The sequence below is a fragment of the Archocentrus centrarchus genome, unplaced genomic scaffold (genome assembly GCF_007364275.1).
Source record: "Archocentrus centrarchus isolate MPI-CPG fArcCen1 unplaced genomic scaffold, fArcCen1 scaffold_32_ctg1, whole genome shotgun sequence".
NCBI lineage: Eukaryota > Metazoa > Chordata > Actinopteri > Cichliformes > Cichlidae > Archocentrus > Archocentrus centrarchus.
The window spans coordinates 3620858-3633224 of record NW_022060260.1 but is presented as its reverse complement, the minus strand read 5'-3'; the positions used below and the strand labels follow the sequence as shown (position 1 = coordinate 3633224).

The 12367-nt window shown below is 41.8% G+C and overlaps 1 protein-coding gene across 1 annotated transcript; it reads left to right on the top strand.

Annotated features, from left to right (window-relative positions):
• The first annotated feature begins 1381 nt into the window (after window positions 1–1381).
• On the top strand, window positions 1382–7637 carry mthfs (5,10-methenyltetrahydrofolate synthetase (5-formyltetrahydrofolate cyclo-ligase)). The gene is made up of 3 exons (XM_030724208.1): window positions 1382–1773; window positions 3082–3346; window positions 6916–7637. Exons 1-3 carry the CDS (start codon window positions 1663–1665, stop codon window positions 7137–7139), a joined length of 600 nt encoding a protein of 199 aa, XP_030580068.1. The 5' UTR covers window positions 1382–1662; the 3' UTR covers window positions 7140–7637.
• Window positions 7638–12367: the final 4730 nt, after the last annotated feature.

The following is a 12367-nucleotide window of genomic DNA, read 5'->3' as shown; positions in this document are numbered from 1 at the left end:
CATGCGGAGCACTACAGATGCAGTGTTTGCTTTGACAGTGTTGATGCAGAAGTATAGGGAAGGTCAGAAGGAGTTGCAGGTCTTTGCAGATCTAGAGAAAGCCAAGAAAGAGAGAAAGTCAGGAGTAGCAGAAAAGTATGTGAGGATGGTGGTACATCAGGGATTGGCTCTATGCTGATGTTTGCAGACAGGATTTTATAATTATAGTTGGGAGCAGGGGGAAGAGAGCCTGGAGACGTGGAGGTATGCTCTGAGAAGAGGAATGAAAGCAGAACAAAACACATGCATGTGAATGAGAAGGAAACAGGTGTGACAGTGAAACTGTGAGGAGCAGAGGTAGTGAAAGTGAATGAGTTTATGTATCTGGACTCATCTCCATCCAAAGCAACAGACGGTGGGGTGGATGGAGATGAGTATCAAGAGTCATTTGAATTACTGATGTCGCCAGTGTTCAAGTCAATTCATTTACAATTAATTTACCAGGTTATGGAAGAGCACAACAAAACTCTTAAAGCTGGAGTCACTGAGCAAGTCATCAATTTAGTTATTATAAGACTTAAGACAGGTTCCCCCAGATGATTTTACCTGTGAGTGGTACACCGTCTTTAGAGTTACACTGATACCACTAATTACTGCTGAAAACCTAAAATGAGATAATAAAAGAGCAACTAGGGGTTGGATGCCACCCTCATGGAGGGAGGCAGTCATCCTGCTTATTCCAGAGGAAGGCAAGAACGCAATAACTTAAGACGTATAAGTGTATTAACATAACTCAAACTTAAGCTTTATTGCTGGAAACGCAAGATAAGCAGAGCTGGATGGGAGCGAGCAGATCCGACTATGAATCTAACTGAACTGGGAAACACACAGACAGCAGAGCACACAGTGGCCGAGGAGCCACTGACAGCAATGTGGCAACAAACAGAGGAAAACTTAAATACAAACACAGGATAACGAAAGTCCCTCCATCCATCTTCTTCCACTTATCCGGGGCCGGGTCGCACAGGGAATAAATATAAATATTACACAAACCAAAGCTTAACAAATATAAACTGAACAGAAGTAGAAACCCCCAAATTGAAAACACTGTAAAAGCTGGGAGGGAACTGATTCTGAGACTCCTGTCTGAGCGCTCAAAGAGATTATTGGGGTTCTGATCTGACTGATGCTTAGACCGTTTCAAAATGCTGTGTTTAAAAAAATCGGGAGGTAAATCGCACCCTAGGCTTGCAAAGCAGAGAGCTACTTTTCCTCAAAGCCACATGTTTATTCAGTATTGTGTGTTTTTGCAATGACGTTACAACACTGATGGGGGCAGCAGCGTACCAAACCTTGTCCGAGCTACAGGAAAAAGAGGAAGAAGTCACTGTTGCAGTATGAAACATGCTCGGAGGTGGCGTCCGTAATGAAAACCCCGTGCTGTGGTGTTACTGACATGTCTGAGGTTCCCGGTCGTTTCTGGTTTTATGTCGCTGACCTGGTCACAGCACCGGTACCGTCTGTTAATGTTTAACGTTCAGAAAGTTGCGTGAAGCAGAGCAGATTTCGAAATCCCTTCTGTCAACAGCTCAGCAGCAAACATTTTGCCCGTAGATGTCTCTAAACTGTTAATGAAAGTAATCTCTTTTGATTTAGTTAGAATATATAATAATAAATATCAGAATGTCCGCCTTGAGGGCAGCAAAGCAAGCGCTGAGGAAAGAAGTAAAGCAGCGGGTTGCAGCGCTGAGCGAGGACGAGAAACGACGGCAGTCTCTGGTCGTTTCACAGAAGGTAAGAAAAGGCTACGTGTTAGGATAGATATTCTTCTCATTACTAAAACATTAAACAGGCAGGGAGAGGGTACAGGCAGACCTGTACCCTGTACCCTGCCCTTCACCCCGTGGCACCTGGGATAAGCAAGAAAGTTCATGGATGGTTTGAAAGGCAGCGTAAAAACTATTTGTACCATTCTAACAAGCGTGAAAGTCGATATTTGGTTTGACCACCTTTATTCTCCAACACAGTCTGAACTCACTAAGGCAAGCCTTTTTTTTTTTTACTTCTCTAGGCTTCTTGGATTTAACAGGCAGTCAATGAAGAGAAGCCAATATGGGAGAAATCTGCTCTCTCTTTCTAGTCCCTGTCAGGACTCTAGCTGCAGCATTTTGGATCAGCTGAAGGCTTTTCAGGGAGCTTTTAGGACAGCCTGATAATAATGAATTACAATAATCCAGCCTAGAAGTAATAAATACATGAATATGGAAAAAAAAATCATAATCACAATTATTTTGGTCCGTATTTAAATCACGATATAACACGATTACTCATTGATTTTTAAACACTCTGCATTTAATGCACTTAATGAACAGTGAAATCTAGTGCTCTTGAAAATAAATAATAAATTGAAAATAAAATACAGAATATATAGGTAAAATATAAATATAAAAACATATATAAATAAATTGCAACATAAATACATTATACATTAAACACAAATAGTAATAGATAAATAAATAGAAAGGTAATGCCACTTATCACAACTAATACTACTAGGAAGAAATGAAATGTATCTAGACCAAATAAATTTGCTCACATTTTAGTGACTGCTGCAACATACTGACAGATTCTGTACATGCATTCAGTAGGTTTGGTATTAACATTGGTAGGCACGTGAATTGAATCAGTTTCTGGGGTTTTTGTTTTAATTAAATTTACTTTTTTTTGTGCAGCATTCCAGATGTTTTGGAATTGTGGTTGTAGATTCAGATATGGGAACAAATCATGTGTTTTTGTGACAGGCTGCTAACAAAGTGCCTAAAGATGCAACTTAAAAATAGTTCTTCACTAAGTTTTCTGTTATGTGTTATGACTGTAAACATTTGTTTACCAAAGGGTTTGATACTGTTAGTATAGTGTTAGGTTGCATCTGTTTGAATTGGTACGTACCCACAAAAAAAAAAAGAAAATGTGATTATTTGATGAATCAAAGATAAAGCTGTTATGAAATGTACACACAAGAATGAACATTTGGTATTTTTGATTAAGCATGGAAGATAAGGATCCTAAATCTTGACTTTCTCCATCTGCATTTTCTTTCAGTTGCTCAGACACCCCAAGTATATGTCCTCTCAGCGGATTGCTGTGTTTCTCAATATGAACGATGAAGTGTATACTCAAGAAATCATCAAGGACATGTTTAAGTGTGGTAAAAGCTGCTTCATTCCCAGATATGAGAGCACCAGCAGACACATGGACATGTTGAAGCTCAGCAGTCTGCAGGACATGGAGACGCTGCCTCTGACCTCCTGGAATATCCGGCAGCCTGCCAAGAATGACAGCAGCAGAGAGGAAGCATTGGCTTCAGGTTGGCATGTACACACACACACACACACACACACACATGCAGTAACTTTATCAATAAGGGCAACAGGGGGCAGGAGTAATACACTGACCTATATACATCCAAACTGCTGACCAATTAGATACAGTCAGTATATAACCACAGATAGATGCTGCATAATTCACTACTCTTCATTGGAATGATGCGTAGTTGGCATATTGTTGTTACTGTTGGGCAGCTGTGGGTCAGGCCTTCAGAAATCCACAGACAAAACAAGTGCATTTGAACTACTGTGCAGCTCTGCATGTTCTTGTAGCCACGATTCAGGTTTGTACATAAGTTAACTCTTGCTGTGTATCAGGACTGCATAAAGTCCTGTGAAAAACTAAGTACACCCTGTGATCCATTAACTTATAGAACCATGTTTAGCAGTAATAACTTGAAGTTATCATTTTCTGCTGTATATGACTTCATCGTTCTTTCACGTCATTATGGAGGGTTAGGTTGCTCCGCTCTTCTTTACGTTACTTCAGTTCCTCGTTTGTTTGCAGTCATTTCTTTACACGCTGCATTTGAGGTGGGTTGCAGTCTTTGACTGGGCCATTGTAACGCCTTGATTCTTGTTTTGTTTTTTGCCTTTTTTTCAGCCCTTCTGTTGTAGATTATCTGCTGTACTTTGTCTTCAACTTTGTCCCAGTCTCAGCTTTAGCTGTCAGACAGATGGCCTCACATTTGACTCTAGAATACTTTGGTCTACAGACGAGTTCATGGTCGAATCAATGGCTGCAGTGTGCCAAAGTCCTGTGGCAGCAAAAACCAGGCCAAATCATCACCCTTCCAGCACTGTGCTTGACAGGTGGTCTCAGGTGTTTGTGCTGATAAGCTGCGTGTGGTTTTGCCAAACATGGCGCTGTGCACTATAGTCAAACATTTCCATTTTGCTTTTGGTCTAACAGACAAAAACATTGTTCTGGAAATCTTGTGGTTTGTTTAGATGTAATTTTGCAAGCCTAAGCTGCGCTGCCATGTTCTTTTTTATAGAGAATAGATTTTCTCATGGCAACCCTTCCAAACAAACTTTAATATTCAGTTTTTTTCTAATTGTACTGTCATGAACTCTTACATTTAGCATGCTAACTGAATCCTGTAGTGTCTGGAGTGTAGGTGTTGATTTTTATTGAATGTTTTCTTCACCGATTCTCTGAGCATTACACGGTCTGACCCTGGGCTGAATTTGCTGGATCGTCCACTCCTGGGAGGATTGTGATATTGTGTTAACGCACACCTGAATGCTCCAAACCAGAAACGTGTCAAAACCTCTGCTTTTACAGAGGTTGTCACACTTGCTGATGATCAGTTAATCAAGTGCCTTTGATAATAATCAGCACCTGGCTGCTACTTAACCTCCTAATTCCTACTGAAACAAGAGGGTATACTTAGATTTTCACAGGACTACATAGAGGCAAATCATGTCCCATATTTCTGATCTGTTCAATAAAAATTTCTTTTACATGACATAATCAGTCATTAGCCTAATCTAATGTCAGAAAAGAAGGGTCACTTATTGTGATGTATCAATTTAAACACATTTGTAACAGTAAAATATTATAAAATAACTTCTACACCTAACAGAGCATCAATAACTGGTTCATAGTTTTGGCATTTCTTTCACTGGAACACAAAAAAGTAAAGTAAATACAAAATGCAGTTTTTTAAATGATGGTTTCATTGATTAAGGGGAAAAAGGTATCCAAACCTACTGGGACCTATGTGAAAAAGTAATTGCCCCTTAAGGCTAACTGGTTATGTCACTCTTGGCATCAAGAACTGCAATCAAACATTTTTGATAACTAGCAGTGACCCATTCACATCCCTCTGGAGGGTTTTCAAGCCTGTTTAAGATCACGTCAAAGCATTTTCATGAGATTAAAGTCCGGGCTTTGGCTAGTTTGACTTTTTTTGAGCCATTCAGAGGTGGATTTGCTGATGGGTTTCAGGTGATTGTCCTGCTGCATAACCCGAGTGTGCTCCTATCAGGAGGAGCCTTTAGAGAGATCGTACAGGACATCGTGAAAAAGCTGCAAGGTTATTTGAAAGAAAAGGGGGGTTTAGAGATTTATAGATGTTAGTGACTTTGTTTCTCACCTGTTCTTGATGTGTTGTTTTGTGAGATCTTTTAGCTGACTTTGACATACAAAGTGAAGTAGGTGATTTCTTGATTCAACAGTAATTAGGCCTGAATGTAACTAATGAAACTGAACTCAGCTTTCCAAAAAATGTGGCTAATCACATTTAATTCATATGAACCCCCACAAGGGACATGGGGGGAAAAAAAGCTGCACTTTTGTGGGACCACGCAAAAGCTTTTAATTTAAGCGCTTCCACGTTTTGTTACGGCAGCATCCGTCCGGATGTTGAAAGGATGGGCAAGATATTGCCAGCAAAAGTCATCTTTAATTCATAACTCAGCGGTTCCTGTTGGCCGTAACCACGCCAAAACGAACAGGCACGAAGGAATGAACCCGGCTGGCTGTCCCACTCTCACGCCCTCACCGCTTCACTCGGTCGCCCCACACGCAGCTTGAGTTTTTATTCGGAGTTTATAGTTTAGACCCGGCTCAAAACAAATATCTCTCCCCAGGAATGTGGCCCGTGCTGTATTTTTGTTGTTGGGGAGGATCTGCTGACATTTCACCCACACCATGTATGACTAAGGTCACCTTCACAGTGTGCAGCCTCAGTCTGTCGGCAGCCTTGTGTGTAATGTAGTTTGTCGGATGCGAGCTCAATCTAAGTGCCGATCTTCTGACCTGCAGTGACCTCCAACAGCGTCTTCGTTACAGGAAGCTCAGAGTCAGGTTTTGTTTACCTGTCTGTTTTTTTGCTGGCCTTTTTCTTCTTTGCTGTCTTGTTTGTGAAAGTTTCTGCATCTCTGGAGAAAACTCAGACGAGATGTCATGTCCAAGTCATGTCATGTCCAAGGCACCGACCACAAGCTCCCAGCTTTTTTTAATGCTGCTCTTTTCTCATGGAGCTTTAATCCTTTACATTTTCTGCAGAAGATCTTCTTCTGTGTCCCATCACCAAACACACCCTCCAGCACTTTTCTTTAGGGTTTTTTTGTTGGGGCATTTTTTAAAAATCATATTTCTTTGCAGGATTATGATCTGGTCTTTATGTCTTAACCACTTTAAGCTGCTGGAGCCTCCAAAGAAGCTCCTCCTGGTTTTTCAGGAAGTGTGTGTTACAGGTCAGAGTGACATCCACATGTATGTTAGGTTTCCCAGCAGAACATTACAATGCAATGAAGTGATCGCTTTATTTGCTAATGCAATTTCTGCTGTTGCACAATGAAATGAGTTAAATATCATGCCAACTATAGATCAAAAATATTTATTATAATTGCTCTCTCTCTTTCTCTGGGTGTAATACTCTCCTAGATTACAGTATATATCAAATTATTTCTGTTTACTCAGATATTAAATGCTTCACATACAGTCAGATCTTAAACAGGATTTGGATAATAACCACATGTATCTACAGACACAGTGAGACCTTTAGCATTAATTGAATTGTCTCTTCTCACCATCCAGGAGGGCTGGACCTGATTTTGATGCCAGGCCTGGGCTTTGACCGGGCCGGGAACCGTCTGGGACGAGGGAAGGGTTTCTATGATAACTACTTGGAGCGCTGCAAAAAACACCCCAAAGGCAAGCCTTACACCATTGCTTTGGCCTTCAAAGAGCAGCTGTGTCAGGAAGTGCCTGTTGATGACCACGATGTGCTCATAGATGAAGTCCTGTATGAGGAAAAGTAGGTCGTTGTTACCAGTGTTGGTCCATAAACTCAAAAAGCCCACTAACCCTTTAACATGGCCTTTCCATTTAATAGCAGGAAACCCTTTTAATGATGGCGTTTGGACTTTTTAGAGCAGGTGAAACTCAAAACCAAGGAGTTATTGTAGTTATCATATCCTGTTCTGGCATTACACAAGCTAAGGAAATAATATAAAGAGCTTTACAGGATGCGCCACTATATGGAAAGACATTTAGAAGCTAACACTCGAGGCTACAGATGGGAAGTAATATATAATGGTATGAAGAGAGCAGCTCTCTCCAGTGGAGTTCATTTCCAGCCGTTTTTGCAGAATAATGTTGGCACATGGATTATGGTTATTCAGTCCAACCCTGCTCTACAGAAAGCCTGTTCACTGGTGTTTATGTTGTCATAAAAATCTTTTAAAAGGCTGTATGTAATGAAGGATTCATTTACAGTGTACACTGGTGTACAATTAAATTAAAACATTGCAAATAAAGATGTTGGAAAATCTTTTAATGTTGCCTTTCTGTCAGCTAATATTTTATATAATGTTTGAGCCTTACAGTTTGGCTTTGTCGTCACTGTCTCCTCATTGTTGTGCTCTGTTGAACTGAACCTGAGTGACTTTGGACTGAACTCAGTGCAGTTTTGGAAAAAGCTGGAGATGATGTGTTCTTTGTGACATGGAGCATTCAGCGAATCAGGCTGCGGCATTTTTGCTGAGAAAATATTTTTCATGCTATTTTACCATAACATCTGACTTGAACTGTTGACTCAAACCAGCTGTATTTGTGGACTTGTTTTTGTTTTGATTGTGCATCTGATAATGGCAGCAAAAATCAATATCTGATGTTTTCCCAGTCGTTCACATTTCAGTTTTAGTTAGTTTGTGCTCTCAGCAACCTCTGTATCCTGTTCTTATGTGGCAAGAGTGTAAAAGCTGTTATCTTTTTTCTGTCAGCTTGATCCTGTCTGCTTATCCTCTCACTAATTAGGAGTTTTCACTCAGAACTGCTTCTCACAGGAGAGTATTTCTATTTTTGCAGCATTCTGTGGAGAAAGAAGATCAGTAGTTTGAGTTCCACAGTCACCTGATTTCTTCCTAAATCTCAAGTGAATCATATCTGAAGCTCCTCACCTGCTTTTGGTGATTAGTTGATTAAACATTTGCATTAACAAGCAGGTGTACATAAGAATGTGCCAACTGGGTGCATACTGTCTTCTGCTTGATCCCTGCACATCTTAACTTACTCTGAGCAGGATGAGTGCAATTTCCTCTAGTCTTAGGTATGGAGATACAATTCAGGAAGTAAAAACATTTAATGCACAATCTATAAAGAAAGTACACTTTCCTACACACAAAAGAGAAGGCAACTTTGACAGCCAAGTAAAGAAACTAGATGCACTTCTCAAAAGATGACATTTTTAAACAGAGTTCAGCATCAAGTCAATCAAACCTCTGGGATATTGATCTGGTCAGTTGTAGCAGAGGGGGTTGTTAATCAGTTTCAGGTGCTTTGGTATTAATGAAATTAACAACAGGTGCACTAGAGGGGCAACAATGAGAGATCAGTACGTGCCACTGCCAGGTTTGCTGTTTATCTGCACAGCCAGAGCGTGGCAGAGATTCCAGAGGCAGGCGGTTACTCTAGCTGGACAGACCCCGGCCTCCCGGCCCATGAATTGATGCAAAAAATATAATAGTTTGCCCCCCCGGAAAAAAAATTAAGACAACCATTTCTTGTGTAGTTAAAAATTTTTTGTTGTTTTTTAAATATGATACTTTACAATTATTTTGCATTTTAAAAATTAAAAAGTGTAGTTTCTGATGAGATACCGCTAAGAAGAAGCAGGAGAAGATGAGGACAGAGGAGCATTAGCGAAGAAGCAGCAGAGGACGTTGGTTTCTACACATAAAAGTGGACGACGGCCACAGACAATTTCACCAAATGTTTTCAATTTTTTTTTGTTGAGTTTGGTGGAAACAAATCTGCTTTATATGTAAGGAGAAACTTGCTGTTCTGAAGGAGTTTAATCTCAAGCATCCTTATGCAGCTGAACATGGACAGCATTATGAGAAGAACGAGGGAGATGACAGGAAAAGAAATTAGCCCAGCAGCTACAAAGAAGACAGCGAGAACTTCTCCACAAAGCCGGTGAAGATGCTGATGCTGCAGCTGAAGCAGGTTATGTGGTCAGTGAGTTAAGTGCTAAAGCGGGAAAGACATTTGGTGAAGGGCGTTTTCTGAAGGATCACATGTTCAACAACATTGCTCTGTTGGCAAACACTGTTTTACATATTTATTTTGCATATTAATCTGCTCTGTCACAGTGTTTGCTGACAGAGCAACACAGTTGAAGAGCTCTTCTTTATATAATAAAATATAAACACACAGAGTGGCCCTCCAATGAGATGACAGAGTCAGCAATGGCCCCCAGGTCATTTGAGTTTGAGACCCTGCATCAGCAGGACCACAATCTGCTCCTCTGTGCAAGGAGGAACAAGATGAGCACCGCTAGAACCCTAAAAAATGACCCCCAGCAGGCCACTGGTGTAAATGTTTCTAACCAATCAGAAACAGACTTCGTAAGGATGGCGTAAGGGCCCAGTGTCCTCTAGTGGGGCCTGTCCTCACTGCCTGGCACCGTGGAGACTGAATAGCATTTGCTACAGAATACCAGAATTGGCAGGTAAGTAAATTAGGTAAAATTTTATTTATATAGCACATCTCACAACAAAAATCACAAAGTGCTTCACAACACAACAGCAGGGCATGAAAACACAAAATGTAACCAAATGCAAGTCTAAAAAGAGTTTCTAGCTGTTATTTTTTAAAAACGCCACTGAATCCACTGCTCTCAAGCTCGGAGGGAGAGTTCCAGAGTTGAGGGGCCACTATTGCAAAAGCTCTGTCTCCTTTAGTTTTCAGCCTTGTATGATGTAAAGCCAGTAGGCTCTGATCACATGACCTCAGGGACCCGAGGGGGACGTATAGTTGTAAAGGTTCACTGACGTAAGCTGGTGCTTGTCCACGAAGGGCTCTAAAAGTCAGAAGCAGAGTCTTAAACTGGACTCTGAATTTAATGGGGAGACAGTGCAGCTGTAGTTGTAGCAGTACTTGGAAGGCATCGTCAGAAGCCTCGCAGCAGGGTTATGAACAACCTGGAGATGGTCCAAGGAGTTTTTGAATGAATGAATGAATGAATGAATGAATGAATGAATGAAGTTTTATTGCCATGTGGGTGAACAAGTTCACACATTGGAAATTGCAGTTACAGAACACCATCCAAATACACAAACACAACACACATAGGGGGATATGTGTCCTTGGGTCATGCAGCCGTTTCTTACGGCGCTACCTTTGGCAGGAGGAGAAAACAACACATCATGGGGAAGTTAGGTTAAAAAAAAAGTCATCTGGTACAGAGCTCAAAAAGAGCACTATACCAGGGTCCAAAAAAACCACCTTAGCAAAGCATTTGCACATGTAAAGCAAGGACAGCAGCGGTAGGTGAGGTCAGGGCGGGAGGGGATGCAGAAGGAGACGAGAGGTCGGGGCATTGTGGAGCCAGATGCCAGGTTCCAGCCAAAACAGTTTGCTGATAGTGGTGGAATTTCATCAGCGGCCGTGATACACCAGACCCAGCTTCACAAATCACAACGCGGAGTGGGGGGGAGAGCAGCCTCACACAGTGCCCTGGAGAGAGATATGGTTGCCAACCCAAGGCCGGCAGGGGAGCCGAATTCCTGATAACAGAAGTTGTTTTGGAACAGGCTGCTTGTTTTTCCAACAGCCTTCAGTCTTACTGGGAAACCATTCAAAAATCCAATATTCCAAATTAGTTGATTGCCGTCCTCACCGTGCAGAACCGAACCACATCTCCCGATCTAACCCCTCTCGCCTGCGAGCTCGCTAATCTTGCGGCTCAGGTCCACCAGGCTTTGAGTCTCAGTTTGTACGGCTCTGCTCAGCCCCTCCACCTGGATCGGCAGCCTCTGCAGATGTCGAACCGCCGTCCAGATTTTCTTAATTTGCCAGTAAAGCAGGTATCCACCGAGCCCAAACAGAGAAGATACTGCTACCAAAAAGCCGAATATGTAGGCGTCTTCCACGTCTTCCACTCCAAGGGCCGAGAAGCACACAGGTCTCCACGAGCTCCAAGAGTCGATGACGTATCCAACCGGGTCTGTTCCACTGGGACACCCAGGCTCCCCTGTCCCGGATCTCATAGTGGAAAAAATTCGATCAATGATGGAGAATGACCAGTTTGCCAGATCCATGTTTCAATCTTGTTCTTATTCGGACAGTGTGTAAAAGACGCTCTCACAGCAAGCAGCAAGCGGAGAGATGGGGAGGGCAGGGAGAGAGAGATAGTGCGACCGTCTCCGACAAGAGCAGGAAGAGAAGCCCAAGTGAACAATGAGTAATTCAAACACGGTGAGATAACAATAACAATCTCCATTTCAGAATGTGACACAGTGGGTCTTACTTTAGCAATATTTCTTCAGTGGCAGAGTCAAAGGTTACCCCCAAAGTTCCTAATAGAAGCTTTAGCAGCTGTGGCACCAAGAGTTTCCATTATCCTAGGCACAAATCTGTCAGGTGCATGAACAAGGATGTCAGTTTGCTCTTCATAAGTTGGAGAAAGTAATCAGCCATCCACGTTTTTCAGGATCTGTAGCTTAGAAACATCTTGGGACTTAAAAGAAATATGTAACTGAATGTCATCTGCAAAGCAGCAATAAGATATGTATTTAAAGGTGCTCAGGATGTGCTGTAGATGGAGCAAATATAACAAAAACAATAAGGGCCCCAGAACACCTGTGGCACACCACAGGTAAGAGAAGAGGAAGAGGACCTGTACTGATAAACAGCTACAGAAAAGCATTGTTCAGATAGATATGATGTGTGAACCACTCCAAAGCAGACCCAGATACACCCACCCAGGATCTCAGCCTATCGAGCAAAATGTGATCAGCATCAAAAGCAGAAGTAAAGCCCAGCATCAGAGAAACAAAGTTCTCCTGCAGAATTTTGCATCAAAATGTCAGCGGACACTCCAAGAAGAGTTGTTCCTGTAAAATGAACTCTCTGAAATCCAGATTGAAATTCATCATGAATATTGTTGTTGTCCAAGATGGCTGTAAGCTTAGCTACAACCTCTTCTAAAGTCTTAGCAGATCTTATGGTCTGTGGCTATGGAAGATAGAAGGGTGAAGCTTAA

Bases quoted from the DNA above. Each gene is read 5' to 3' on its own strand.
- mthfs (XM_030724208.1), top strand. From the start codon at position 1,663: ATGTCCGCCTTGAGGGCAGCAAAGCAAGCGCTGAGGAAAGAAGTAAAG. The intron at 1,774-3,081 runs GTAAGAAAAGGC...ATTTTCTTTCAG, and splicing joins CTCTGGTCGTTTCACAGAAG to TTGCTCAGACACCCCAAGTA. The intron at 3,347-6,915 runs GTTGGCATGTAC...CTCACCATCCAG, and splicing joins AGAGGAAGCATTGGCTTCAG to GAGGGCTGGACCTGATTTTG.